The 26,207-nt window shown below is 38.0% G+C and overlaps 1 protein-coding gene across 2 annotated transcripts in view; it reads left to right on the top strand.

Annotated features, from left to right (window-relative positions):
• LOC113537027 (metal transporter CNNM4) overlaps positions 1-25,096 on the top strand; it is a 33,771-nt gene extending 8,675 nt beyond the window's left edge. Inside the window, exons 2-8 of one of the 2 annotated variants that reach the window (XM_053228933.1) lie at positions 6,701-6,844; positions 7,082-7,216; positions 8,174-8,343; positions 14,874-14,967; positions 15,439-15,501; positions 18,998-19,173; positions 22,791-25,096. In XM_053228933.1, the coding sequence (XP_053084908.1) occupies positions 6,701-6,844; positions 7,082-7,216; positions 8,174-8,343; positions 14,874-14,967; positions 15,439-15,501; positions 18,998-19,173; positions 22,791-23,033 (1,025 nt within the window). In that variant the 3' untranslated portion in view covers positions 23,034-25,096. The remainder of the gene's footprint in view (positions 1-6,700; positions 6,845-7,081; positions 7,217-8,173; positions 8,344-14,873; positions 14,968-15,438; positions 15,502-18,997; positions 19,174-22,790) is intronic. The other variant, XM_026931301.3, reaches the window with a different exon arrangement.
• The last annotated feature ends 1,111 nt before the right edge of the window (positions 25,097-26,207 follow it).

The raw sequence follows: 26,207 nt of genomic DNA, 5'->3' as shown, positions 1-26,207 counted from the left end.
GTTTAGAAGAATTTTTTTTTTTTATTAACAAACCATTATGTTTGGATTGGAATCTTTTGATTTATCATTTCCCTATCCTGCACTATGATTTTTTCAGTACGACCATGTGCTGCTTTCAAAACATCATCTGATTTTCATTCATTATGAAAATCACTAGGCTCAACCTATTTCCATAACATTCATTTTTCATCAGAAATGTTTGATCCTGATGACTTTTTTTTTCCGCTATGCGTCAGCTGATGTCTATGGGCCAGCTCATGATTATGCGAATCGTGACTCATCTAAAAATTGATCATTTTTTCCCACATGTTGTTTAAATATATACAAAAGTGTGTGTTGTACCTTTAAGAAATTGCTTCTTTCGTTTACTGACTCTAAAACGCAGTAATTTATTAAACGTCAGCTAACTGGATCAGCCAGTTTGACCTTTTCACTGCCTTTTAGCGAGTGTGAACAGGCTTTTACAAAACATTAACTCTATTTTTACAGCAGGGTTTTGTGCTGCATATTTTGTTTGTTTGTTTTATCTGCTTCAGTGAGATAACCCATCTAATCCTGATAAATGGTCAACTGTCTGTGTACGTGCCAAAGTGCTGAAGAGGATGTTGATGATTCCTCTTCTCTCTTATACATACAGAGGACGTGTCCTGTACACTTCATAAAGGCAGTCTGCTTTTGAAAATATTAAATTATGTAATGTTTGAGCTTGCAGTCGTTCTTTGTGTATGCATGTGTAAGAAATTAGATTTTAGTGTGTGATGTAGTTGGGAAGGAAGCACTGAATATGCAGTGGTTAGTGTGATTGGGGTTCTCCAGCTATATAAAGGCTGATGGTAAAATTTTCAGGTTCATTATGAAGAGTGGATGTACTGTGCATTGTGGCAGGGGAAGTGTGCAAGCTCTGTTGCAGGAGAAGTGTGTAAAAGAGCTTATATATACTTCCCCTGTCCTAGAGCATGTTCACGTTTCCATTCTACAGCATGCACACTCTTCCAAGCTACGACATAAACGCTCTTCCAGTCTACAGCATGCACACTTTTCCGTTGTACAGCATGCACACTTTCCCTGTAAAATATCATGCTTGCTTTTCCTGTACTGGAGCATGCACACTTCAGATTACCATAGCATGCACACTTCTCCTGCACTAGGGCATGCAAACTTCACATTACCAAAGGATGTACACTTCTCTTGTACCGGCACATGCACAATTTAGATTCCTGGAGCATGCATACTTCTCCTGTACCAGTGGCTGCACACTTCCTCTGTACCAGAACTTGCTCATTTCCAAGTACCGGCGTCAGCATCTTCTACCCTGGAGCATGCACTCTTCCCTCCTTCAGAGCATTTGCACTTCCCGTTCCTGTAAATGAGAAGTGTGCATGCTGTCATGCTGGAAAATTGGGCATACTCCATTGCAGGGAAAAAGCGTACATGTCTCTAGTACAGGTCAAGTTTGCGTGTTGGTACTTGTATGAGAGAAATGTACATATTCCAGTTCTGAAGATCTGGTTATTCTTTAGTACAGGGAAAGTGTGCATGGTCTGTGACAGGGAAAGTGTGCATGCTCTAGTATGGACACTGTGCATGCTGTAGTGCAGACAAAGTGTGCATGCTCTAATAGAAGGGAAGTGTGCATGCTTTACTACAAGGGAAGTTTTCCTGCTCTGCTGCAGGGAAGGATGTAAAAAGAAACACAAGCATTGCTCCAGAGGGTACTCTGAGTCAGTGAGTACTTGCATGAAACTTGTGTGTGTGTGCGTTTGTGCACATGAGCATACCCGTGTCCTCACATCAATTGCTCCTAAACGGCTGACTCATCCGATTTACAAAAGAGTGAGTGTGTGTAGATGAAGTAATGGCTTTGGAATGAGTTATACAGTGGCTGAAAGTCAGCTTGAGCCCACAGCAATGCGCTCATGACGTTACTTTATCTTTTGTAACGTGGCATTAAGTAGGCCTATTGCTGCTGCTGCTACTACAGCGTAAGCCCTCTTCACCACAGATACTATTAAGAAACATTTTAGTCACCCAAAACTCAAAGCAGCTAAACTTTTATGAATTCGCAAATTGGAAACAAATTCGCAAATTTTGAACACCCATCCCTACACTAGCCTGGCATTGTGTATCCTGTTGAAACTTTATAGACTTACCTGTGTCACCAGCCGCTGATCTACCTGCCGTAATTACTTCTGAGGGGTTCACGTTATTTCTTTGCCAGTAGAACCCACATAGAGATGTTTGTTTATATAGAGCTCAGAGAATTTTACAAAGCCGTTGTGTTTGCGTGCCTGATGAAACTTAATGGCCGAAAGTCTTCGGCTGTTCTTTAACACAGGTTGTGGTGTCTCTCTCACAGCTTTGAATTCACTCTGCCTTTGTTTAAATGTTAATCAATGGAGCTCTGAAAACAAGTTAAATGTTAAAAGCATGTTGAAGCTCTCTAACCGGCGCCACTTTAGTAAACACCGCTTCGCACAAACTAATCTTATTTTGTTAGGCTAATAAACTTTATTTGACTGTATACAATGCTAATGCATGTTTATAAAAATCAAAGAAATTTGAAATTTTTATACTGAATTTATATATTTCTGTAAAGCTGCTTGGGTCGATGTTCAACTTGTGTTTACTCAACACTTGATGCTGAAGTATATTTGTGGTATACTTCTATCCATCACATTCAGGAAAACAAAATAAAACTGAAAGCTGTTAGCCAACTGGTAAACCTTCCACTACTGCCGGCCCTCTGACTACCTGGTTAAATAAAGGCTTTTTTTTTTTAAAAAAGATGAAAAGATAGACCAGCACAAAGATGTGTTTAGACGGAGTGGGATGAATAAGCTTTGCCCCCTGAATAAGCTTCGGTCCTTGACTCACATCTATGGACAACCCCCAACTTTCTTTTTAATAAAATATGCTAATAACAGAGCTTTTCTTTAATTTAAAATCAGCAATGATCAAGAAATTCACTTCCACGTTAAAAATCTAAATTTTTCTGGAACTTTCCTAACTCTTCTGATCAGCAATGTTCAGTTCCGCAAACTCCAGGAGTTCTCAGTCTTTAGAAAAGTACCTACTCTGCAAAAGGAACTAAAAAAGTTCAACAATCCTCATAACACAACTAAAGTTCATGGGTTCCTGAAAAGGTTCCTGTGGTGGAAACATGCCTGTGGTTCATGATACGATAACATTTGTTATGTGATATGCTCAATCCTAGCTCAGATCCTCTGACACAACTGCAAAATTCAAAATTTCTATATTTTATAAAGTTGGGAGTGACTAAGAAACCTAGAATAGTCAGTGTTGGATCATCATAGTAAACATTAACCTGCTTGTAGCAGCATGAGCTAATTGCTGCAAAAGTGCAATGAAGGATGATAACAGGTTCTGTCTGCTGAATCACTTTAAGTTCTTATTTAGCTTAACATGGTGATCCAGTCCTGTTCCTTTTGCTGAACATTTAGGGGAGTGGTCTTTGTTAGACAGGATTCAGTAAATGAGGGGTGTAACACAATGACACAAGCTGTATCTGTGTAGTGCTCCAAATATCCGTATCTCTGTTCGTATTTGGATTGAAATGGAAGTGGCCTTCAACTGGAAGGAGATTCTTTTACTCAGTGGTGGAGGCACTGTGTGTTCAGAATATTGTTATCATGATATCTCAAGAACAAGTAGTAGAAGGTTTGTAGGATTCCTTCCTGTTAGTCATACTTACTTACTTACTTACTTACTTACTTTATGTCCAGGAGATCAAGGCCCTTTTTTTTGGCTAGCTATAGGTCTACCATGCGGCTGTCTGTGATTTCAGATATTTGTTAATGCTATATCTCAAAAACGAGTGGTTGAATATTTTTAGAATTTCTATAGAATTATCATTGTAACCAGAAAACGAACTGATTACATTTTGGAATTGATCCAACTAGTCAAGGTCACAGCAAGGTCAAATGTCTGAAATTGTTTTTCTTCAATAGGTTTCATCCTGGTTGAAGTATATTTAAAGGGTATTTCTGGCATACAAATAAGTACCAAGAAGGACTAGACATGTTGGTGGTGGCCATTGGCGTTGAGGTCTACTCGCTTTGTAATGAACCATACTGCTATTGTTCTGGAAAAAAAACCTGTGAAAAAAAAAAAAAAAAAAAAAAACCCTAGAGGTAGAAAAAGCCAGCACTGTCAGCATGCTCTGTAAATTCTGTCTTTTCCTAGGAGCCAGTTACTAAAGATGAATGAACGAACACTGTTCATTCTTGTTAATAAACATGGTCTTTGTTTGCTTGTCCTGATTTGTATCTCACTGCTGAATTAATTAAAAAAATCTCTTATTTGCGTGATTTCTTTCAGTTGCGTTCTGTTCTCCCAGGTCTGATGCACACCGCTAGATGCCCTATGATCCTTTCTGCCAAGCTTACTAGAAAAAAAATGAAAATTCTGTTTAGAACATGTTATCTGTTCATTTCCGAATAATGCATTCAGATTCAGTTACATCCTGGTACAGTAACTGTTATTTCTAGCTGTATGTTCTTCACGGTGAAGAGATTTGACTTCTTTTGCTTCTTTCTTTAAAGTTAAAAGGTTTTTCCTTGTTTTCTTCTCTGACGTATTAGTGATGTGAGAGCCCATCACACAGATAGACATAGCCAGTGGGGTTTTTGTGTAGATTTTCATTTTATTCCACTGTTCGTTAGTAGTTATTGTTTTGAGACAGCAACAAAGGGTGCCATCATTGGTAGCCCTGATGGTTCTCTTGGTTATCTCCTATGAGCCCTGACATTTCCATTCCAGTTAACCAGGAAATACTGGCTGTAGTCCATCATCCCAATCTATTTTACTGTCCTATACGTGCTTGATATTTCTCGGTATAAGCACTTTAGACACTTTTGGTTACTTATCTCCTCAGCAGTAGGACGTAAGTGGGCAATTTGAGACATGAACTGACAGAACCAGCCTTGTCTGGTCTTGTGAAGAATCTGTTTTTGTGAGCTCAGTCAACACAGATGTGGCTGAAGCCTGATCCTGTATAAGCTCTCTTCCTCTCCGATGGTCTATTTAGAGTGTCTGAGGTCTGTGTGTATGTGTGTGTGTGTGTGTGTGTGTGTGTGTGTCTTTGTGTTACAACAGGACTCACTTATTCCTAATAAGCTGAATCCATGCATATTCAGTTTGATTTAGCATTTCTGGGGGCTGCTTTTTCAGGTGCTCACAGTTTATGAAAGTGATCAAAGCGGCCTGATTAATGACTTTAATAACACAATTTAATGAATGTGTCAAAAGACAAAAAAAAAAAAAACAGGAAATTTGAGATGCTTTTTCATAATTGTTACCAGCAGACCACACACTGCTTTAATACCTGTTATTGTAGCCTACTGCAGCAACATCGGTACTCGCCGTACTCCTGTAGTGGTGTCTTAATGTTTTTAAGCTCGGCAGGTTGCAGAATATTGAATATTTAAGCAGATCTAAATATCCTATTGTCGTACATGGTGGGGTAATGGCTACTTTCCATACATCACGTCTTATGTTTAAACTTGGTGAAGTGATAAACAACAAATGTGATGGCTAAAGAGATTTCTTTTCCAATTTCCTGTTATATTTTTTGTTTAAAAAAACTGTCCAGTGAAAGCTGAATAGTGCTTGAATATTATATGTAGCAACCATGACTTAAAATGAATTCATTTAAAAACAATTGATTAGCTAGTAAAGTATTACCAAATGAATTCCAGAGCTTTTATTGTGTCACGATACTGTAGCAAATTCATGATCCATCATTTTGTTATTTTCAATGCCAAGTCAGCAATACTGTATCCAAGTACCTGTGCTAAAATTGGTTCCTCTTCTAGAGATATATGGGTGGAGCTAGAAGTATCGGGATAACAGTTTTTCTACCATGCATTATGACCTCTTTTTACAGTTTTATTATGGTACAGTATAATGTTTCAGATTCATTTTTATTTCTTTATCACTGTAATATTTTCTTGTTGCTGATACTTAGCTTGATTTCGCAATTCTTATCTGTGATGTTTTCATGTCAGGCCAAATCCCAAACTACGTATTTACTATTTGCTGCATGTACTTCTATAACATAATTGTCTTAGAGAACTTATGTAGTGCACTTTATGTATGAGCACCCTTTTGTGTGTGTTTTTTTGGGTTGTATTTTAACATCATTTTAACATAAACCTATCTCAATATTGGCATCTTTGGCTTCAACGTGGCCACCAAATCTTTAAATCTTGTGCTCATTAGTTCACTAGATGAGTAAGCAAAAGATGATATTATTTAATTGACCAGAACATGGTTTCAGATTTTGGATTAGTCTTTTAATAGCCGCCATAGAAAAATCTGTCACTTGCACCATTGCCATGCAATGAATCTGACAAGCGTCTTTGTTTTAGGCTTCAGTTTACGTTTCCTGGCCCCTAAATTGTCTCCAGTTGAAGCAGAGCTGCTTAGTCCTGTGTCTTTATTTTAAAAGGCAGCTCATGGAGGGCATGTAGTTGCAGCAGAGGCAGTGCGGTTGTTTGGGTGGGAAGAGGAAGGCTTGTCAAAGTTTTTCATTGCCATTTCAATTCACCTCACAGAAACCAGAGAGCTCAAAACATTAAGTTGAACCAGCATACACACCTGGGACTTGCACCAGAATCTGAGCAGGCTGAATACATTTCTTAATCTGCTCAATGTGTGTAACTGTTTTTTTTTTTCCCAGGTAAGTCCCACTTGGCCATCGTCCAGAAGGTGAATAATGAAGGTGAAGGCGATCCTTTCTACGAGGTGCTGGGACTGGTGACTTTGGAGGATGTCATTGAAGAGATCATCAAATCAGAGATCCTGGATGAGTCTGACCTTTACAGTAAGTAACCATAATGAGAGAAAAATTAAATCTGTTATATTGTTCTCACAGACACACAGCCTGTTCTACTTGTAAGGCCACTTGCAACACATATGACAAACATCTTTATCCGCTTAGTCATGATGAACATACAGTGCCTCCTTTTCATTTATATTTTCCTGATGACTGTTTACTCACTGTATATAAGGGAGTTTGTGGTAATCATTTACACAAGTGTTTCTCTGCACGTCATTCTAGCTGACAATCGGACCAGAAAAAAGGTGGCGCCCAATAAAAACAAGCGTGACTTCTCCGCCTTCAAGCATGAAAGTGAATCTAAAGTTAAAATCTCTCCTCAGCTACTATTGGCTGCCCACCGATTCCTTGCCACAGGTAACCACTAAACATCCATCTAATAATTGCAGGCAAACAAATGGACAAAAATAACAGAGGGTTGCATTACTTTAGTTTTTTTTCCTTAATTCTAGTCTGAGTAATAGTGTGTGGGGAAGTAGGATGGCATAATGTGGACAATAATATTGCTTAGATTTAACTACAAATTGCATTGTGTTTCAGTATATTTTAAAAATAACAAACCTGCTGTTTGTGTGACAATTAAAGATCAGCGTCTATTTGACCATGATGTTTCTTTTTTGCTGTAATTACATCAACGCCATGATTTATTTACTCATTTGCATGTCGTACGTTTCTGCAAAGTCACTATTGTAAAGGCTAAAATTACAGATCTAATACCTGACCTCAAGCACAAATAAACACCCTGAACTTGTTATTAAGGCCACAGCAACTCAGAAAATAGTTTCCAGGAGGCGCTTGAACTCAGCAGTGCTGTGGTATTTGTGGTCATCCCTTATGAGATCCTCCCATGCAGCGACATCCTGCTGAGGTTCAGATGGTTAGTGGGTTGCTGGTGGTAACAATCCCCCTATTAGATGGAGTCATGGTGCTGAGAAAAGCGAACGAGCGCAGGCAGGTGGGAGGCAGAGTGGGTAAGAGACCATTTCTGTGGTCAGGAGGGGGGTTAAAAGTGTGAGGTCACCATCCTGATTTAGTGAGGAGCAGGTAAAAAAAAAAGATCCTTCACATAAAGCATGAATGCACATGACATTAAGCTTGACATATAATGTACGTGTTTATCTGTGGGGAAGCGGTTAAGATCCTGTGCTAGTGACCAGAAGGTTGTGAGTTATAATCCCAGCTGTGCACTTGAGCAAAACGCTTAACTGTAGCTAAATGATGGATTGAAGTGGGTTCTGTTAAAATGGATTTCAGCAAAGCTTAATTTACTTTTACCCTAACACTCTCTCTGTCACTTCCACCATGTCTTTCCAGAAGTGAATTTATTCAGCCAATCTCAGATCTCCGAGAAGGTCCTGTTGAGGATCTTAAAACACCCTGATGTTATTCAGGAGATCAAATTCAACGAGAATGACAAACGATCACCTCATCATTATGTCTACCAGCGTGGCAAAGCTGTCGACTACTTCGTCCTCATACTGCAGGTATTCTGACCCTTATTTACTAATTTGCTCAAGCCTCAGTGTTGAATTTCTATGAACAGGTCTGAGCTTCTGGCAGGAACTGTATTAAAGATGAGGTTAGCAGTTTCTGAGTCAGACACTTTTCTTGTAACATTCTCCTCACGTTGCAGCAGCTGTCACTGAAATCTGCTCAGAGGCAGAAATCTGGTTTCTGTGGCACACTATGCATTATAGATAGGTGAAAAGGAAAAAAAGAGTGGTGTGGACCACCAACATCCAACCAATCAGAGCAATGTGGTGTCTCTATTTCCGTGCCAGTTTAGAAAGTTACCCTTCCCACTCTGTTATTTAGTTATAGCCCACTAAGCGTGTGTACATGTGTTTCATGGACATGAACGCTAAAGAGACCCACTGGATTTGTTTGAGTGTTGAGTTTCAAAACAAGTAGCTACAGCTAACTGCCAGGTTGACTGTCTATATCTTTAAGTTGATTTGGATGGACAACCTTGATGAGGTTGTTCAAAATACTTTACAATGCTGATCTTAGGCCTGCAGTAGTTTATAGGAAGCTCTAATCGGATTGGAGTCAAACGCTGGAGACAAGCGTTAGTTATTTAGATACAAACGTCACTTACGAAGCATTACAATTGGTAGTTCAAACTGTCAGTATACTTCACATCAGTTAAAAGCTGACAGGGAGCTTTCAGAGCATGTTACGAGTGTACACAGGACTGTAAGCAGTAGGATTCAGTAAGCAGATAGATGGGTTAATGTTACACTTTGGCTCAGCAGTCAGAAGGAAACACACTGAGATCTCTCTTAATCAGCAGATGGAGCTAGCAGATGGACCGTGTGAGCTTCAATTTCTTTGCTACAATAATTGAGACCTACAAAGATTTTCCACTCGTTTACTTAGTATAAGATATAGAAATCTATAGTACAGTCGCCATTTTGTGTGATAGGTTCTTTGTAGAACTGCAGTGTATGCAAGTGGAATTTGTAATTAGGTGAACTGTTCACATTGTGGCATCCCTTCAGTGCAGGTTATTAAAGTTAAATGCATTTAAATGAACTGCAGGCAAAATGATTAATGTGCATAGGCAGGGAGGGTCAGATGGTGTAGCCATTAGGAGTCTGTGATCTGTAGGGAGCATTTGCCCTCGCTTCCTGAGTGCCAGACTACATGGGCAGAGGACAGTTGGGCATTTCCTCTATTAAATGAACCCCGCTAGGCACAGAACAGCTGTGGTTTAGCTGGGTCCGCTGTCGAGCCATGCTGACATTGCCTATAGGCACGGCTCCTTTCTAAGTGATCCCACTTATGCAGTTAGAGGAATGAGTGGCGCTCGAAGCCATCAATCAGTGCCTGACACTTTATAAAATGTTTATACAATGTGGAATTTTTAGTGGAGTTCATTTGAATGAGCAAACGATAGATGACTATTAAACAAGCTGGAAATCTAATTAGAATTAGTGTAGTATTGGCAGTGTTCTTGTGTCATAAAATATAAGAGCCAATCAGGTCGCAGTATGCAGATCTACGATAGTCAACATTTGCATGAGTCATGTCGGGTTGAGAACTATTCCAGTTTGCATACTAATAGAATCTTAAGTGTAAGTATTTACGTAATGAAAATATCAAGTCATATCCATACACTAAATTTATACATGTTTTAAAAGTGGCCTCTTGAAGAAGTAATACAGGTCTTTGCTGTGTATTTATATGTTTATGTGCCCTTTGTATCATTAGCTTTAAAGTAAATCTCTCTCTCTCTCTCTCTCTCTCTCTCTCACACACACATACACATACACATACACACACACACAGAAACACACACACACACATTAAACCACAGCTTTGTTGTGTCAATACTATAAATACTCATTAGCCCCCATGCCCCATCCCCCAGAAGTGGTCATAGTGGTCTGCTCTTGGCAGAAAATTACAGGCCTCACAGATGGAGTGATCCATTTAGACTCTGGAGGAGGGGGGCTGGGTTGTTTACATGTAAACATTCCAAACCCAGGCGGCCCACAAAGAAGCACTGAAATCCCACCACTACCGCATTAGTTAAAATCTGAACCAGAGTTAAGAAATGAATGAAGATGTGTGTGTGTGTGTGTCTGTGTAGGATCTGGCTGCTCTTCGGTGTGTGAAGTGATCCTTTGCACTAAGTGACATATTTACACTGTAACGGTCCAAACGTTCCTCTTGACTCCCTCTCTGTTGATCATTTCCCTTCCTGAGTAAGTGTGTATGTTATTACAGACAGAGTTAATGGGCATGTTGGGTGATGCACGTAAGGCTTATTTAAGTTGTTTTCTATAGACAGTATGTGGTTATTATTTTAATGAGTATAATTCCTGTTTTGTATCCCTGTTCTAATTGACTCTATTTTGTCAAGGGAGTTTAAGAAGCACAATTAGTTTCCTTGCTTGCCGTTTTCTCACCGAGAGCTGAGAGAGTGTGACCTTTATGAAAGATTAATGCTTTTGTTTTGGAGGCGTGTTGATGGTGTGTGACTGAAGGCCACGCTGCAGTCGTTTCTCTTCACAAGTCATCAAACTGCAGCTCTCTTTCATCTTCCCTTGCTTTCTTTCAAACTTATGACAAAGTGTACCAGATCTATGCACCTCTTCATAAAATGAACCTTGTCACAGCAGGAGAAAAGTGATCCAAGCAGCTTCTATTTTTGGCTCTGCAGGGTTTAATACTTCCTCTGACCTCTTCCTCTGACACACTGAATGAGTGAACGAGCATAAATAAAGCACAGAAAATGGACAAGACTGTAATCACATGTGCCAAGATACATATCTGGGTAATTATTTTCCTGTTAGTTATTTTTAGGAGTATATTTAGGCTAGAGTGAAGGACAAGGAGAATTGAAGAGGTGGCATGAAAAGGGGCAAAATGAACAGGTTTGAGGAGAAATGAGTGATTTCATTTTGAAAGATGAAAGATGGATCAGGAGGAGGATGAATGCAGGGCTGAGGAGCCTAGCAGCAGCAGTTCACAGCGGTGCCTCTTAGGAGTTTTAATAAGCTGCTGTAGTGACCTTTACTGGCATTCAGAGAGACGATGAGAGACTGACTAACACTCTGCGTCTTGCCCTAATAGGATAATTGCCTCATTAATACTTTTATGGTAGTAATATGGTGCTCATATAAAGGCTAAGAACAATTCCCAAACACACACGCATTCAGGTTGTCCCCGTGTGTCACTAGTGCCAGCTTGGCTTCCTGTTTGTATGAATGATGGGCAGTTGACATGCAGTTATTTTCAGGAACACTGCTGGCTCGAGGTGACACACCACCACACACACACAGACACACACACACGCACTGTATTATTCATACAGTTAGAATGTCAAAGTCTATACATGAGGATTTTCTGGGAGCTTTTAGCATAGTGTTCGACCTTTGGTGAGGTGTGTGTGTGTGTGTGTGTGAGAGAGAAAGGTTTGAGGTCAAAAGGGTTACATTTGTCTTTGTATGCTAATCTTTTACCAGCATAATTACACAAATGATTATATGTACATTTTACATTCTAATTCAACTTTCTCCTCAGTGCATTTTGAAACAATTTACTCTATAATATACCTATAACCCCCCCCCCCCAATCAGATAGCTTTAAACATTCAACATTCATAGAACTGTATGTTCAATATGTGCAATGTTGATAAATCTTGTATATACTGTATAATTATTATTGTATTTATTAATTTATATAATGTGTAGCTTATAAATGTGCAGTCAAATCAATAGAAAAGACAAACCATAAATCACCTTGTCTTCTGCCTGTGCCTTTTATCCCCCCAAGGTTTTTAAAAAAAATATATTATAAGGTCATGATTGATCTCGTAGCTGTCAGGTTTCTTGTGAAGGTTTCGAAAGAAAGCTGTCAAAGACACGAGAACTAAAGTGCTATACCTTTTTCATGATGCAGCTGTTGTCATACTTTTAGAAATTGAGAAAAAAAAACATCAAAATAGAAAGTTAAAAAAGTTTTTTAAAATGTAAGAAAATAGAATTGAAACGTCTTAGAGAGCTCTGCATTTTTCATGAGGAAAGGGCAAGAACCCTGTGGATGGTTTGGTTTGATGCTTTAAACTGCTAATTTAATTGATTCGTTCATCTTCACTGCGTGCTTTACCCTGGTTAGAGTTGCGGTGGATCCGGAGCATGAATAGGCATGAGGCAGGAATATACAGTACATCTTTGATGGGATGCCAGTCCATTACAGAGCACCATGCACACACACCTTCATACACTATTTCACTAGGAGCAATTTAGCATAGCCAGTCCACCTCCCAGCATGTTTTTTGAGGTGGGAGGAAACCAGAGAACCTGAATGAAACCCAGGCAGATGCTGGGAGAACAGGAGCGACTCCACACAGGCAGTAACCCGAGCTCAGGATTAAACCCTGGAGCTGTGAGGTGGTGACACTACCCAGTGCGCCACCGCACCTCCCGCTACATTAAATGATATCCTGAAATGTCTGTGGAGAGATACCTTTGGAACCAAGGCCTGTGAAAAAGTGGACTCATTATTGGTCTTGGTCTTGTATTGCTCTGTGTGCTTATTATTGACAGGAATGGTCTTTGGCCTTTCCTGCTACATGAAATGTGTGCCAATAAGTGGAAAAAGTGAGAGGAAAGTTTTCACAATACCTTCTCACTCATCACTGTTGCTCCTGATAGTTTTTCCTAGAATGTCCTACTGACTCTGAGCAAGATCATCTTTCTGATAAATGATTCTCACACATAAAACTGAGGATTAAATACATTACACATTAAAAGTGACACATGCCAGAGGAAGTGCAATGCAAGAACTCTGCAAACTCTGGCAGGAGGGCGTTCCCAAGGTGGAGTCGATCTGCTTGTTCCTGTCACTGTAATAGAAAGATGATTTATGTTTAATAAACAAGCCACGGGTGGGGAGTGTTATGTTATACAGAATGCCTCTGGTCTGAAACACTCGGCCAGTGCTTATTCTGTTTCAGTCTCTGCAGAGAGAGAGAGAGAGAGAGAGAGAGTGTGCAGATAGTGTTGTCTCAGTAAGGATTAATTGTGCTATGATGATGCTGCAGTTCTCACATTCCCAGCTAAAGCTCCCTTCTCATTGAATCAAATACACACACACACACACACACACACACACACAAACTGTTTTTAGCCACAGGCCTGTTTCTGTCCTTGTCCATCCACCCATCTTTCTCTTCTATCCACTAATCTATCTATCTTTAGCCATCATTTAATGCTGCCTTCACATGCTCATCAGATTGTCCTGATTCCCACTTGCAAAGTCATAACCACAAAATATTTGCACTCTATTGCACTTCAGTGCTAAGACTTCATATCAGTAAGCCAGCCTGACCAATTCTGGTATCATTTTAATGTTTTGTGATATTACAAAAATGTACATAGTGCAAACAAAGGTTAGAGACTTACGCATAATAAGTGGGTGGATGGTCCAATCAGTGGTGACTAAAAGCAAGTTGCATTTGTTCTTGTGTATGATGAAAGAGTGAAGTTTCAGGACATTTGGGGATCAAAATAACATATGTGCATTAATATTAATGTATGCATTAATTTAATTTTGCACATGTTAATATTAATTTTTCTCTCCTTGTGATTTACCATTTCAAATGATTTCATCGTCCAGAACCTATAACTTTAAAAAAGACAGGAAAATGAGCATTTTCATCATTTCAAGAAGAGTAAGGTGTAAGATTATCAGCTGTGCAGTCAGGAACTGCTGGCTGGCAGTGGCAATGATGAAAGCTCACCGGGAGGGTGGATTTTTAGTAGATTCCACAGTAATATACAGTGAATAGTAAAAATAAAAGTACAATTTCTATGTAATCGTTTTACATATCAGCTGTGTAATGTCCAATGGCCGATATTTTCAGTGTTGATGCTTCTCAGTGTTTGAATGCATCTGAACATTGACTGGTGCAGGAAAAAACATTTTAATTATCATCATCATTAGAATTATTTATAAAGTGTTAGATCTGACACTTCTTTGTAGGCCTAGTTCATTTTTTAGGTCAAAATCTTCATCACCCATCTTCAAAAAAAAAAAAAAAAAGGAAAGAGCAGTGTTGGACCACAAGCCTAATTTTCAGCATTTATGTCAGTAACTCAGGTTAAAATTGCAAAAATATATGTTACGTAATCTTTTCACAATATGCGACATGTACCCTGATGTATTTGGTTTTGCTGAGATTAAATTTAGAACAATAGACATTTTTGTTGTAGAAGTTCTATTGTGGCATAATTTATAATGATAACAATATGATGTAATATTATATACAGTGTATCAGTCATATCATATCACATGATTCTCAGCATTATTGGAAACTTGTATTTACAGTAATTCCAGTAGCACTTGAAAGCAGCACAAGTTATTGTATGTAATATTTATGTAATATATATGTAATATGTAAAATATGCTTAATTTCTAGATGTCTTGGATGTTAATGTATTTGTTATATATTACCACAAACCTGTGTGTGTGTGTGTGTGTGTGTGTGTGTGTCTGTCCACAGGGTCGTGTGGAGGTGGAGGCTGGGAATGAGAATATGAAGTTTGAGACAGGGCCCTTCTCCTACTACGGTGTCATGGCACTTAATACCACATTAGGTAAGATGGACTGACACACACACGAACACACACGAACACACACTTTTCTTTCTGGCCCCTTTTACAGACTATGTGCCTCACATAATGCTGAGCGATTCCCACTGAATAGTCAGTTCTCTGGAGATAAGTGAACATTAGGAGATTTTATCATGTAGACACATGATGATATTACCACGTTCAACCTAAAACAGTCATTTTGTGTCATAATCCATGTTTAATCCACCCAAAGGGCCACCCATCATGATCAGACCCATGGGAAGTGCTATACAGGGATCCAAATCATCTATTATGTGTGACTGCCACCTAGTGGTCCAAGTTAACATTAGCATTCCAACCTCTACTACACAGCAATGAAAACGCAGTGCCTTTTGTTCCATTGCTTTTGTTTGTCTCTTTGTAACTGTCTTCTCTGTTTTCTCACATTCTATTTTCCATCATGTCTTACGGCTCCTCCTTTCCTCACTCCCTCAGGGAAAGTTTCTCGTCCTCGCCACCTCTCTCTAATGAGGTGTTCTATCTTCTCCCGTTTTCCAGGTAACCTCCAGCGTGTGGGTTCTCTAACCGCACACTGGGATTATTCACGGTAGTGTTAGTAGCCATGGCCGCTGCATCCATTCGGCCCTTTCAATTCCTAATCCTTACGATTACTAAACAAAGTGATGGTGATGATCCTAGATCAGCATGAACCGTGTTAACAACGCCAACTAATTTTGAAGTTAAATGAAGTGCACATATACGTCTTTATGTCCTTCCTCCAGTAGTTTAACTGGCATTGTGTTCATTGAAGCAGTTAGTTCTGTAAGAGTGTTCGCATGTCATCTATTGTCCATTTTATGCTCCTGTGTACATGTTGTGTTTGTCTGCTTATATTAAAATATCACTGCGAAGTAAAAATCAGACATCTGAAATGTGTAATGCATTATATCTGGAAGTTGTTGGCCAGCCATAAATGACTAGAAGTACATTTAAAATGGGATTTAATAATGATTATGACCAAAATAATTGGGAATTTCCCTTATAAAGCCACTAATGGTACCCCTATAATACTGCTATAATACTAAATACTTTTTTTTTTTCTTTTCAATTAACAGTCACAGTGAGAGGAGCATTAAGGGACCTAGACAAAAAAAGATAGCATGTTCATGTGCTTCTTAAACAGTTTTTACCTGAAGGCAAGGATGGATAAATCAGGAATAAAATAATAAAACACTTGAGGATGTGCTGTTATAGGAAAAGAAAAATCAATGATGCAACTCAACACATTGCACAATTACTCTTACTAACCTGACATTTATTATTTTTTACTAACTGCATGTGCCAAAGTGTTTTATTCTTCTTACCCCAAAGAAAATTCAAATTTTTAATTTATTAATGAATGATGTCATACTTTTTATCTGTTTATAGTTCTTTAGTGCAAGGGGAACAGGTTAGTTTCTGTTTTCATTTACGTTATAGCAGCTAAAAACATTAATTTTAGAGAAATTTAATTAATACCTTCTGACCAATCAGATTCGAGAATTCGGCTGCACTGTGGTATAAGGAAAGATGGCAAACAGCAATACATGATTCACTTCAACAAAGGTCAAATTCGTGGAATTCCATTAACTGACACTCTCATATCAAAACATTAAAGCAATCACCATGGGGCTAACATTTTACTGATCATAACTCTTTAGTCTCATTTTTGCTGTTCAATGTGTATAGAGTTAATAAGACCATGGTGAAGTCCATAGCATTTGTCTGTGTTAGGATTCTGTCAGTAGGGGGAGCCAGCTGACTCTTATGAAGACATCCTCACTGTAATGCAGAGTGTGTGGTGCCTTCTAAGTGCTAACTTGCCCGTTGTAATAGCATCATGACCCACCTCAGGACGTGCGATGTGGGGAAAACAAAACATGGATGCCTCCACGGAGGCATGTCTTTTCTTTGCTCTGTCAGAGCACGTAAAGCTCATAAAAACTACTTTAACCGCACTTTTACAGTTACAGGCCTGAGTGGTTAGTGGTTTCTGTTCTACTGTAGTGAACTTCAAACATTCCTGCAACATTTGACTGAAATTGCACCAAAGCAATAACAACAGACAACAGCAAGTAGAGTTAGCAACAAGCTAGTCGGCTAATGTTAGTGATATCTCTAATGTTCATGATGATCTTCTCAAAATTTTTATGGTCATTGTTATAGATTTAACCAAGTACTGTATTTGTATAACTGATGTAAAGCTAATACTGCTGTAAACTCACTTAAAAGTAGAGAAGGGGTGCTTTACACTGTTCAGTGTGAGCGGCCATGTTGATTTGATGTTACTCAGTAAACCGGGAAGGATCTGGTAGTTGAGAAAATTACCCCAAGTTGATGAGTTGAAATTTCAAGCTGAGGGGGCGCTTTCTGTGGCTTTTGCCAGTTGTAGGTGAGGAATTACAAGTTGCAACTTCGCCTCAAACGTAATATAATACGCCAACTGTGCTCTATTATAGCTTCTAAACTCATCTGAGGTAAACGATTACTCACATTCTGACTTCTGTAAGTTGCTCTTGGATAAGGCTGTCTGCCACTTTCTGTCTCACAGCTCCAGGGTCTCTTGCATGTTCTCCCCATAACAACATTGGTTTCTTCTGGGTTCTCCAGTTTCCTCCCACTTCCCGAAAACATGCCAGTAGGTGAAGTGGCTACACTAAATTTGCCTCAGAGTGTGAATGTGTGTGTGCATGGTGCCCTATGATGGACTGGCATCCCATCCAGGGTGTATTCCCGTTTCGTGCCTAGTGTTCCAAGGATTGGCTCCGGATCCATGGCAACCCTGACCAGGATAAAGCGATAATTGTAATGAAAGGAATGAATGAACACACCATCGGTGTGCCTTTGATGACACACTTACATTGGGCCTTGTTTATCCGTCTATATAAAAATGGTTTTAATCGTAATGCAATCATAGGCTCATTTACACAAGAAATTTGGTATTCATGAAAATCCCGTAATTTCAGAAAAACATCCTACTCATGTTCCCGAGTGTGCATAAATTTACAGATGAACTAGAAGACTAACTAGTGTAACCTTCAACTGATTGGTTTCAAATGGAGCACTTCATTAGAGCCAGCACTACCTAACTGCTCTGGTATGTCTCAAGCAGCAGTGTGCTGTGAACTCCCCAGTGTGTTGTGGATTTACAGCAACTTCCTATGAGACATACCCTCCTTTTTTTTAAAACAATTTTTGTTTATTTTTTTTTTTTAACAACACAGCATGGGGGAGAGCGTGTTGGTCTGTGAGACATTTCTGCCAAGAGTTACAGATACACTATGCCTTTCACGGAGTTATCTGCCCTACTTGCAAATCAGCTGTGGTATGCACATGCCTGGTAATTTACAGGTGACTGACATTCACCAACATACGCATACAAAGACGAAGAAATTCAGCATTTCCAAAACTTTCATAAAGCCGGCAGAACGATTTTGGTTCAGTTTGGCTTATGCAAACATTTGCACACAACTTTACTAAAACCTTGGGGAGCATTAATGTACACTTCTTTTGTCCTTGACAGTGCACTGGGACAAACTTAAAAATGGCTTGTAATTGTCATTACCCAGCATGCAGGTGTGTTGAAAGCTTTGGGCCGAGCTGCATGTGAAATAAACTTTGTAGCTCTTCTAAACACTGAGAACACTCTTTTCTGCTCATTTTTTTTTTTTTAGTTTATAGTGCTGGTTCAGTTTTGGCTTTTATTTCCTTTTACTGTTATGTACCTTGTTTTTACTTTTATTAACCTAAACTGATATTTCTGCCTTTCTAGGATTTCAAGTGTCTTTGTATGTGTTTACTTTCCATTCTCTCTCTCTCTCTCTCTCTCTCTCTCTCTCTCTCTGTAATGGCTCTCAGCTTGTTATATGGAAGTGTGCATTTTATATGCGCGAGTACACATGTACATCTTACATATGTGTGTGTGTGTGTGTGTGTGTGTGTGTATGAAGTGAGTAAAGATGTGAATTTCATTGTATATATTATGCATTTCATTTTGTGTGCATGTGTGTTTCAGAGTTTCGTTCGCCGTCTCACATCAGCGGTCTAAACCGTTCAGCGTCTCTTAACTACACGGATCGCTCAGAGTCTCAGTCCATCAGTGGCAGCAACACGCAGCTGAACAGCTCCCCCTCTGCGCAGTACGTTCCTGACTTCAACGTGCGTGCACTGACGGACCTGCAGATCGTCAAGGTGACAATGGACACAGCTATTGTGATCCGATTTCTTATCATCACTGAATATGCCAGCAGCAGCTCAGGACCATAGATTTTGGTGGGACAGGATGACATTAATAATGACATAGCCTCAAACAAAATGAAGTATCACACATGATTTCTGCTAAAGGCTGTTATTTAGTGAATTTTTAGAGTAAACCCTGAAATAGTACTTCTGTTAGTGCTAGTTGCAGTTCCCTATTTTGACCACTAGGTGCAATAATAACTTCAGAAGTGAGCAGTGAGCATGTGTTAGCCCGTGATTACGCAACATCTAGAAAGGTGAGCAAATCAATGCAACATTGGCTTATATCTGTCAAATAACTTTTTTTTAAAAAAAAAAAAAATCATTTGTCACTCAAAAGAGGTAAATAGTATATCAGCTGAACGTATCTGACATTCATGGACGAAGGTGTGAATGAACGCTCAGAAAAACAAACCCGTGATTAGGTAAAATTGTGTAGAATATGCCAATTCTTAGAATATTAATCACTTACTGAGGGTAAATCTTTAAACACTTTTAAAGACTTTCTAAAGACACTTCAAAAAATACACTTCTAAATTCTCCTTTATCTGTTGTCTGACAACTGGGGTGTGAAAAAAATACTGAGAAATTATACTGAAGTGAAAGTGTAGATGTGTCAAAAACTTGACAATTTTTTCCCAATTGAAAGTGGAAGTATCCAACCAAAAATGTAGTGAAAGTTAAAAAAAAAAAAAAAAAAAGTTGCTTCTTTTAAATGTACTCAAGTATGTTTAAAAAAGTAGTCAGAAGTAAAATATCAAATAAATAACCAATATCTACCATTAGCTAGAATTTGACTTGCTGTCTAGCCAATTTGTGTTAGCTGCTGGATTTTACGCTAGTCTAATCTAGCATTAGCAAAGAAAACAGGCTTTAGTTAAACGTAACCAGTTAATCTTAGTAAATTAACTGAACTTACTGTAACGTGCTTAGACGGAGTTCATGCTTTGAAGGGAGGTAAAGGAGACGTATTATTTTATGAGTCTTTCATCCTCAAGGCGTTCATCCTCAAGTTCCACACTGGAGTCTGGGGACTCATCCATAATGAGATGCACACGATAACTGTAGTGTTAACTACATCATGTAGCATGAGAAGGTCACCGCAGACGATGAATTGTCATGATTCTTGAGAGTTTTTTCTAGGATGAACTCAGAAACTTGATTGGAAGCTAAACTGTAATGATCGGATGCTAAACTGTAATGATCGGATGCTAAACTGTAATGATCGGATGCTAAACTGTAATGATCGGATGCTAAACTGTAATGATTGGATGCTAAACTGAGCCCATTCAAATGTTATATAGCCTAAAGTCACTGGCTGGATGAGAGGCGAGACCTTTGTGATTTATAACAAGTACTTTAAAGGTCTAAGTTAACAGTAAGTTCTTTTAGAAATGTAATTAAAAGTACAAGTATTCAACTTCAATAAAACTCTAGTACTTTTCCAGCCTTGAACACCACATGAAGCAATTTAATATTTTAATATAGAAGAAATTTCTGGTTTTCCAGCTGCTTTTTGTTTTGTACTGCTGTATCTACTTGGTCTAGAAAAAAAAAAAGAGAGAGAAAATTCAATCAACAGCTGTTAACAAAAAAAAGAAGAAATTTCTGGTTTTCAAAAAAAGATTCTGCTATGATTTAACATAAAAAAATCAGTCTTTTGTCTAACAATACCATGTTTTTTTTTTAAAGTTTAAACCTAATAACATTCGGCAAGGTGACTGTTAAAACTAGTAAAAGGTACAGATCAGATAAAGCAGATTTCTCCCTGGAAATCCTTCACATTAATTTATTCCTTTCCTTTTAAAATCGTGTCTATCTCCTCATCATTTTACATGGATTTCTGTGGGTTTTTTTTAAAGAGACGAATGCTTGATATCTAAACCCAAACCCCATTTCATTAAATTAGGAGTATCAGAGAAATTTCTACACTCACTGAGCATGCAAGAGAAACTGTTATATATCTTTTATTTTGGAAACAGAAAGAATGTTCCTGTGATTTAAATTACAGCTTAGTGAACTAGTGAATACCTTTCACCTGGAGAAAATCTATGAAAAATAGACTATTCCCAGATTTTTTCAGATGCATACTACCCCATGATCCACATGAATTCCGTATAAAAAAAAATGAGACCATCCATTCTGCTGAAGTTGTATATCTTGGATCAAATACTCTCACATTTCACAGACTGGGAATTTATCTGGAATTGTTGTTGCTCAGAATTACCCGGAGTATGTTGTTCGCTGTCCCACTGTCTCACGTCATTTTTAAGTGAGCTGAATCACCTTCTGTATGAGGCTTGTCAGTAAAATCACTGGTCTGTGTTGTAATTACAGCTGTCTGCACCCTCTGGGTTTTTTTGTTTTGTTTTTTTCTAATTAAATCTGTATCGGTTACTTTTCTCGGTAATAAATAAGCAAGATCTGGCTGGATGGAATGCGCAGATGTGTGTTTTTTTTAATTTGGCTTTATCCGAAAATCACATTTGTAACTTTCCACTGATAAGGTGTCTGTGCCGGGTTCCCAAGTGTTGGCTGCTGCAGGAAACCAGGAGATTACCAGGAGATTGCTTATTTATTTTCAAGAACCAACTGCTTTCCACTGGTTTAGGAGCACAGTGTAAAGGTTATAACAGCTGTGAAACATTTTATGAGTTTTATTTCAGCTTTGAGAATAGATTTCACCAAGGCCTAAATCTCAGGCCTCCACGGTTTTGATTTCTAAGTATTTATAATGATTTAGTATTTGACAATACCACATAATCTGATATGATACGATATGAGATCGATTCAGAAGGCAGTGATTTGATATATGATGACACATGGACATATTTTATAGACAACAACTACAAGTGACAGGTACCTGATGTTAGTGGTTTCATTTCATTTGATTCATTTGAACAATTTTATTTCATTTGATTCATTTTTACCAGTTTCATTTCATTTGATTCATTTTAGCTGTTTCATTTGATTCATTTTAGCTGATTCACACACGTTTCTTCAATGATAATCTGTAAAACTATCCCTATCCCTATTTTAATGTTGGCCATGAAGAAAACCTGAGTTGTTGAAGTTGTTGTCATGACAACAGAAGAATGCCACCCTTGGCCCTGACGTCACAGGTTCTCGATTTTAGACCAGAGAATCAAACCCCGATTCTTTTACAGGGGAAAATGTGGAAGAGTTTGACCTTAAAACTATTTTGTTTCAACAAAATTTTGTATACTGTTTGTGTATATGTGTTTTCTCTGTGAAGGTGGTACTTCCAACTTTCCTGATTGTAATTCTAAACTCTGTCATAACTATATACCCTAATTTAATCTTTTCATACCTAAATTATAAAACATATCCAGATTTTTTTTAATGGTTTTATTACTCAATAAGTGCATGCGTCACTAAAAGCAACTGAAGGCACCAAATAGCCTTAGAGAAATAAAATGGGATAAAACATTACTAGTAAATAATACCTATTCCTATCACATCAGTCATTTATTTTGATACATATTCATGTTACATTCTTACATATCCATCTCTCTCTCTCTCTCTCTCTCTGTCTCTCTCTCTCTCAGATCACTCGGTCACAGTATCAGAACGGTCTGATGGCATCTCGGTTGGACAATTCCCCCCAGTCTCCGGACAGCGGGCAGATGCGCATGGAGAACAGCACACCTGCAGTGTCTCAGTCTCCATCCGACAACACGCTCACACTCCCCATGACGGACACGCCACCAGACGAACACACATCACTCCTAAACGAGCAGAACTGTCTGTCTACTCGCCAGTCCAATCACAGCACACACAGCGAGATCTGACGCCCATGCACAACTTTCTAACAGCATGCTTAGAGACTACCATCAAATACACTATTTTATATACACACACTCTTTCCAGCCTGATTAATGAAACCGGCAGATGTCCGAATTACAGACACATACACCCATATAATATATTTAACATTTTGCTATTCTTCGGTCATACAAATTTAAGCTGCCAAAATGAAGGGCATGAACTGGAGGGAGAAAAAAAACTGCGTGATTGCACTGAGAAGTTAAGTCTGGATGATAGAACGCCTGGACTGAGTAGTTTTTGAGCTAACAATCCATCTGGGCATTTTCAAGACTGATTTTTTTTTTAAAAGGAATAATGTTTATGTAGAAAACAAATGTTTTATTTTCTGGTTTTCAGTGGAAAAGTGTAGTTCATGGGGAAAGCAGCTGAATTCTATTTTGGCTGACATCAAATTTACACTTAAATTAAATAAAAGGTCAAGTAAGACCATAGATAGACTCCAGCGTTTTTCAGACTAATCTCTATCCATTGCACATGTAGTAGTGTATGTGTGATGAGCACAGATAAGAATTTCGATGCAAGGAAAAACTAACCTGAAAAACTGGCAGTTGTTGGAATGTCAAGGAACAATTATATGAAACATTTTTTTTGTCAAGTGTACTTGTAAATTAAGCTGTAAATCTGAATAATTTATTGGTTTACAGTTGAGACTATGTTTTTGACATGGAAGAATGGGTTACGTGTCAAAAAATTAGTCTAACAACCCCCCTTAAACTTCCATATTTAAAGTCAGCACATTCTCTGATTTTTTTTTTCTTTTTCTTTTTTTTTTTTTTAGTATGGGGAAATGTGTCACAATTCTTGTTTGTAGTAATCATTCCTACGCTACAGATGTGGTAAGAAGAGATTAAGTTGAAAGCACTGAGCTGTTCATTTAAGGAAGTTGTGTGTTCATTTTCAGCTGTTTTAAAGAATCAACATCTTTAAACCTAATCGCACCAAAATCCAAGATGTATCTCAGGGAGACACTAAGCACCACATATATAATCTATATGTTAAACAATTCTCTGTTTTTCAGTATACAACTATAGAACAAGTGACCAAAAAAACTAAAGCATGTTGAAATTTCATCTCGTATCGAGTCCATATATTCGCCTACTGTAAGTGAACTTTCTAATGGTCTGTGGATTTCTGTTCGTGTTTAAGTGAATCACTGTCAAGTGAAACACTGTATACATGTCACCTTGAATCTAGTCGTCGTTTTGCAACGACTCCATATATATATTTTTTTTAACTTCAAATCGAGCAAGCCTATATCGGAGAAGGTGGAATGCTTTCCTGATTCTGAGGAATTCAGTCTTGCATAAATGAGCTTTAAGACTTTGTGGTTCAATTATTGAACTTGAGGTTAACCCATCAGAAATATATATAAATATATACATACTGTATTTATTTGACATATAAATTCAAGTTGTATATTTTCTTGTGAAATGTACATTTTGTCTTTTTTTTTCTAATTGTGTTTTATGGTTCTTGCCTTCAGAACGTATATTTCAGATCAGCAGCATGTCTTGGTACTGAGTCATCTGTGTCACATTTCTGGTCCATTTAAAAGACAATCCGTAGTTGCATCCAAGCCAAAAAGATCTTTATTTATAGAAAATTGGGTCAGTCCTGGAAATTATATTATAGGTTTTTGATGATGATGTTTTTCTTGTTTTGTCTTTAGGTTCTGGTTCTTATTTTCCACTGTGAGGATTTTATTTTGCTTTATACCAAATCTGGAATAACTCATCCTAAACAACCTGTATGCAGGGCAACAGTGTTAGCCAAATAAATATCAGAAAGCCTCTTCTTAATCTGTGACATCTGTTTATCAGAAAACAGAGAGCCGTTTTATTTTCACTGCTTCGTCTGTGGGTTTAGCTGGGATTGTAAGGTAGTGAAAGATGCTGCTAGATTTCCACGTTTGCGTTTTATCTGTTGTTTGATGTTTGTTCTCGCGAAGTTGAGATATGTCCGTAGGAATGATGATTTATTAAATTAGTTTCATAAATTGTGACTTTATTAAACTTCTAAATCCTCAGGATGATTATTCAAGTAACTACATACCAAATGATTAGGCTAATATTAATTTCTTTACAGTTTAATACAGAAGTGTCATTGTAGGTAACGGGCCACAGTACACTTGGTCCAATGTCAAGTGGGCTGGACCAAAAACATCTGTATAGTGGACAAATAACATAATAATAATTACTCTCATTTGTAGGCATTTATCAACTACAAAACAGACTGCAATTCATTACTGAAATTCTTTTTGCAAATTATGGTTTTACCATAATTGTGCCTAGTACAATAAGTATTCACCCCTTTTGAGGTTTTCAACATTTTATAGGCTTAAAAACTGTAACTAAATTTACAGTTTCTGAAATGGGATTGTGTCATGAATCTACAGAAAATACGCAATAAAGGTGAAGTGTGTGTGGGTAGGCGAGCAATATAATTTACAAAATTATTTACAAATCAAAACATAAAATTTTGGATGCATAGTTATTTTGGACAGAGACATGGTGAAGAATGAAGAATGAAGAATTAAATAACATTAAAACATTTTTGTCGACCCTGTTTTGCCCCCAGTTAAATATTAGAAACTAGTTCTTTTTTTTTTTTTTATCTTATGAAATTATGGTCCACAAGCTGTTTTAATTTTTAAATTTTCTTTGCTTTCTGTGTTATGATGTATTTTTGTTTTGAAATAGTGATGCTCTTGCATTTCCCGCAGCGTTGTTTATAATCGTCAGTTCAGTGAGACAGGGTTCTTTAACTATTATTCCTATATTTATATGAAATGTTTTATATATACACTTGACTTACAAATGAGTTATATGTAAAATAGGAATTTTCGTACCTTTGTAGTTGTGTATGTATGATGAAACGTATAGTTTGAAGTCTTTTTTCAGCTTGGAAGTGTTCTTACATACTTTAAGACTTGAACATGCATTCATCTTTGGGAGCTTTTGCAGACACAGACTATAAAGTACCACCATTGCGAGTGTAGTGAAAGAACTGGAAACTGGAAATTTGGTGGGATTTTGCCTCCTTCAGAAAGGTCAAAAAAATTTGAGACCCCAGTGACACACCATCTATGGTGCTGTGATGATGTGCACATCATTCGTGAAACATCTTATCGGGTATAG

This window comes from Pangasianodon hypophthalmus, chromosome 24 (assembly GCF_027358585.1).
Source record: "Pangasianodon hypophthalmus isolate fPanHyp1 chromosome 24, fPanHyp1.pri, whole genome shotgun sequence".
NCBI classification, from domain to species: Eukaryota; Metazoa; Chordata; class Actinopteri; order Siluriformes; family Pangasiidae; genus Pangasianodon; species Pangasianodon hypophthalmus.
Note: the sequence above shows the minus strand (reverse complement) of the source record. Positions and strands in the feature narration are given on the sequence as shown.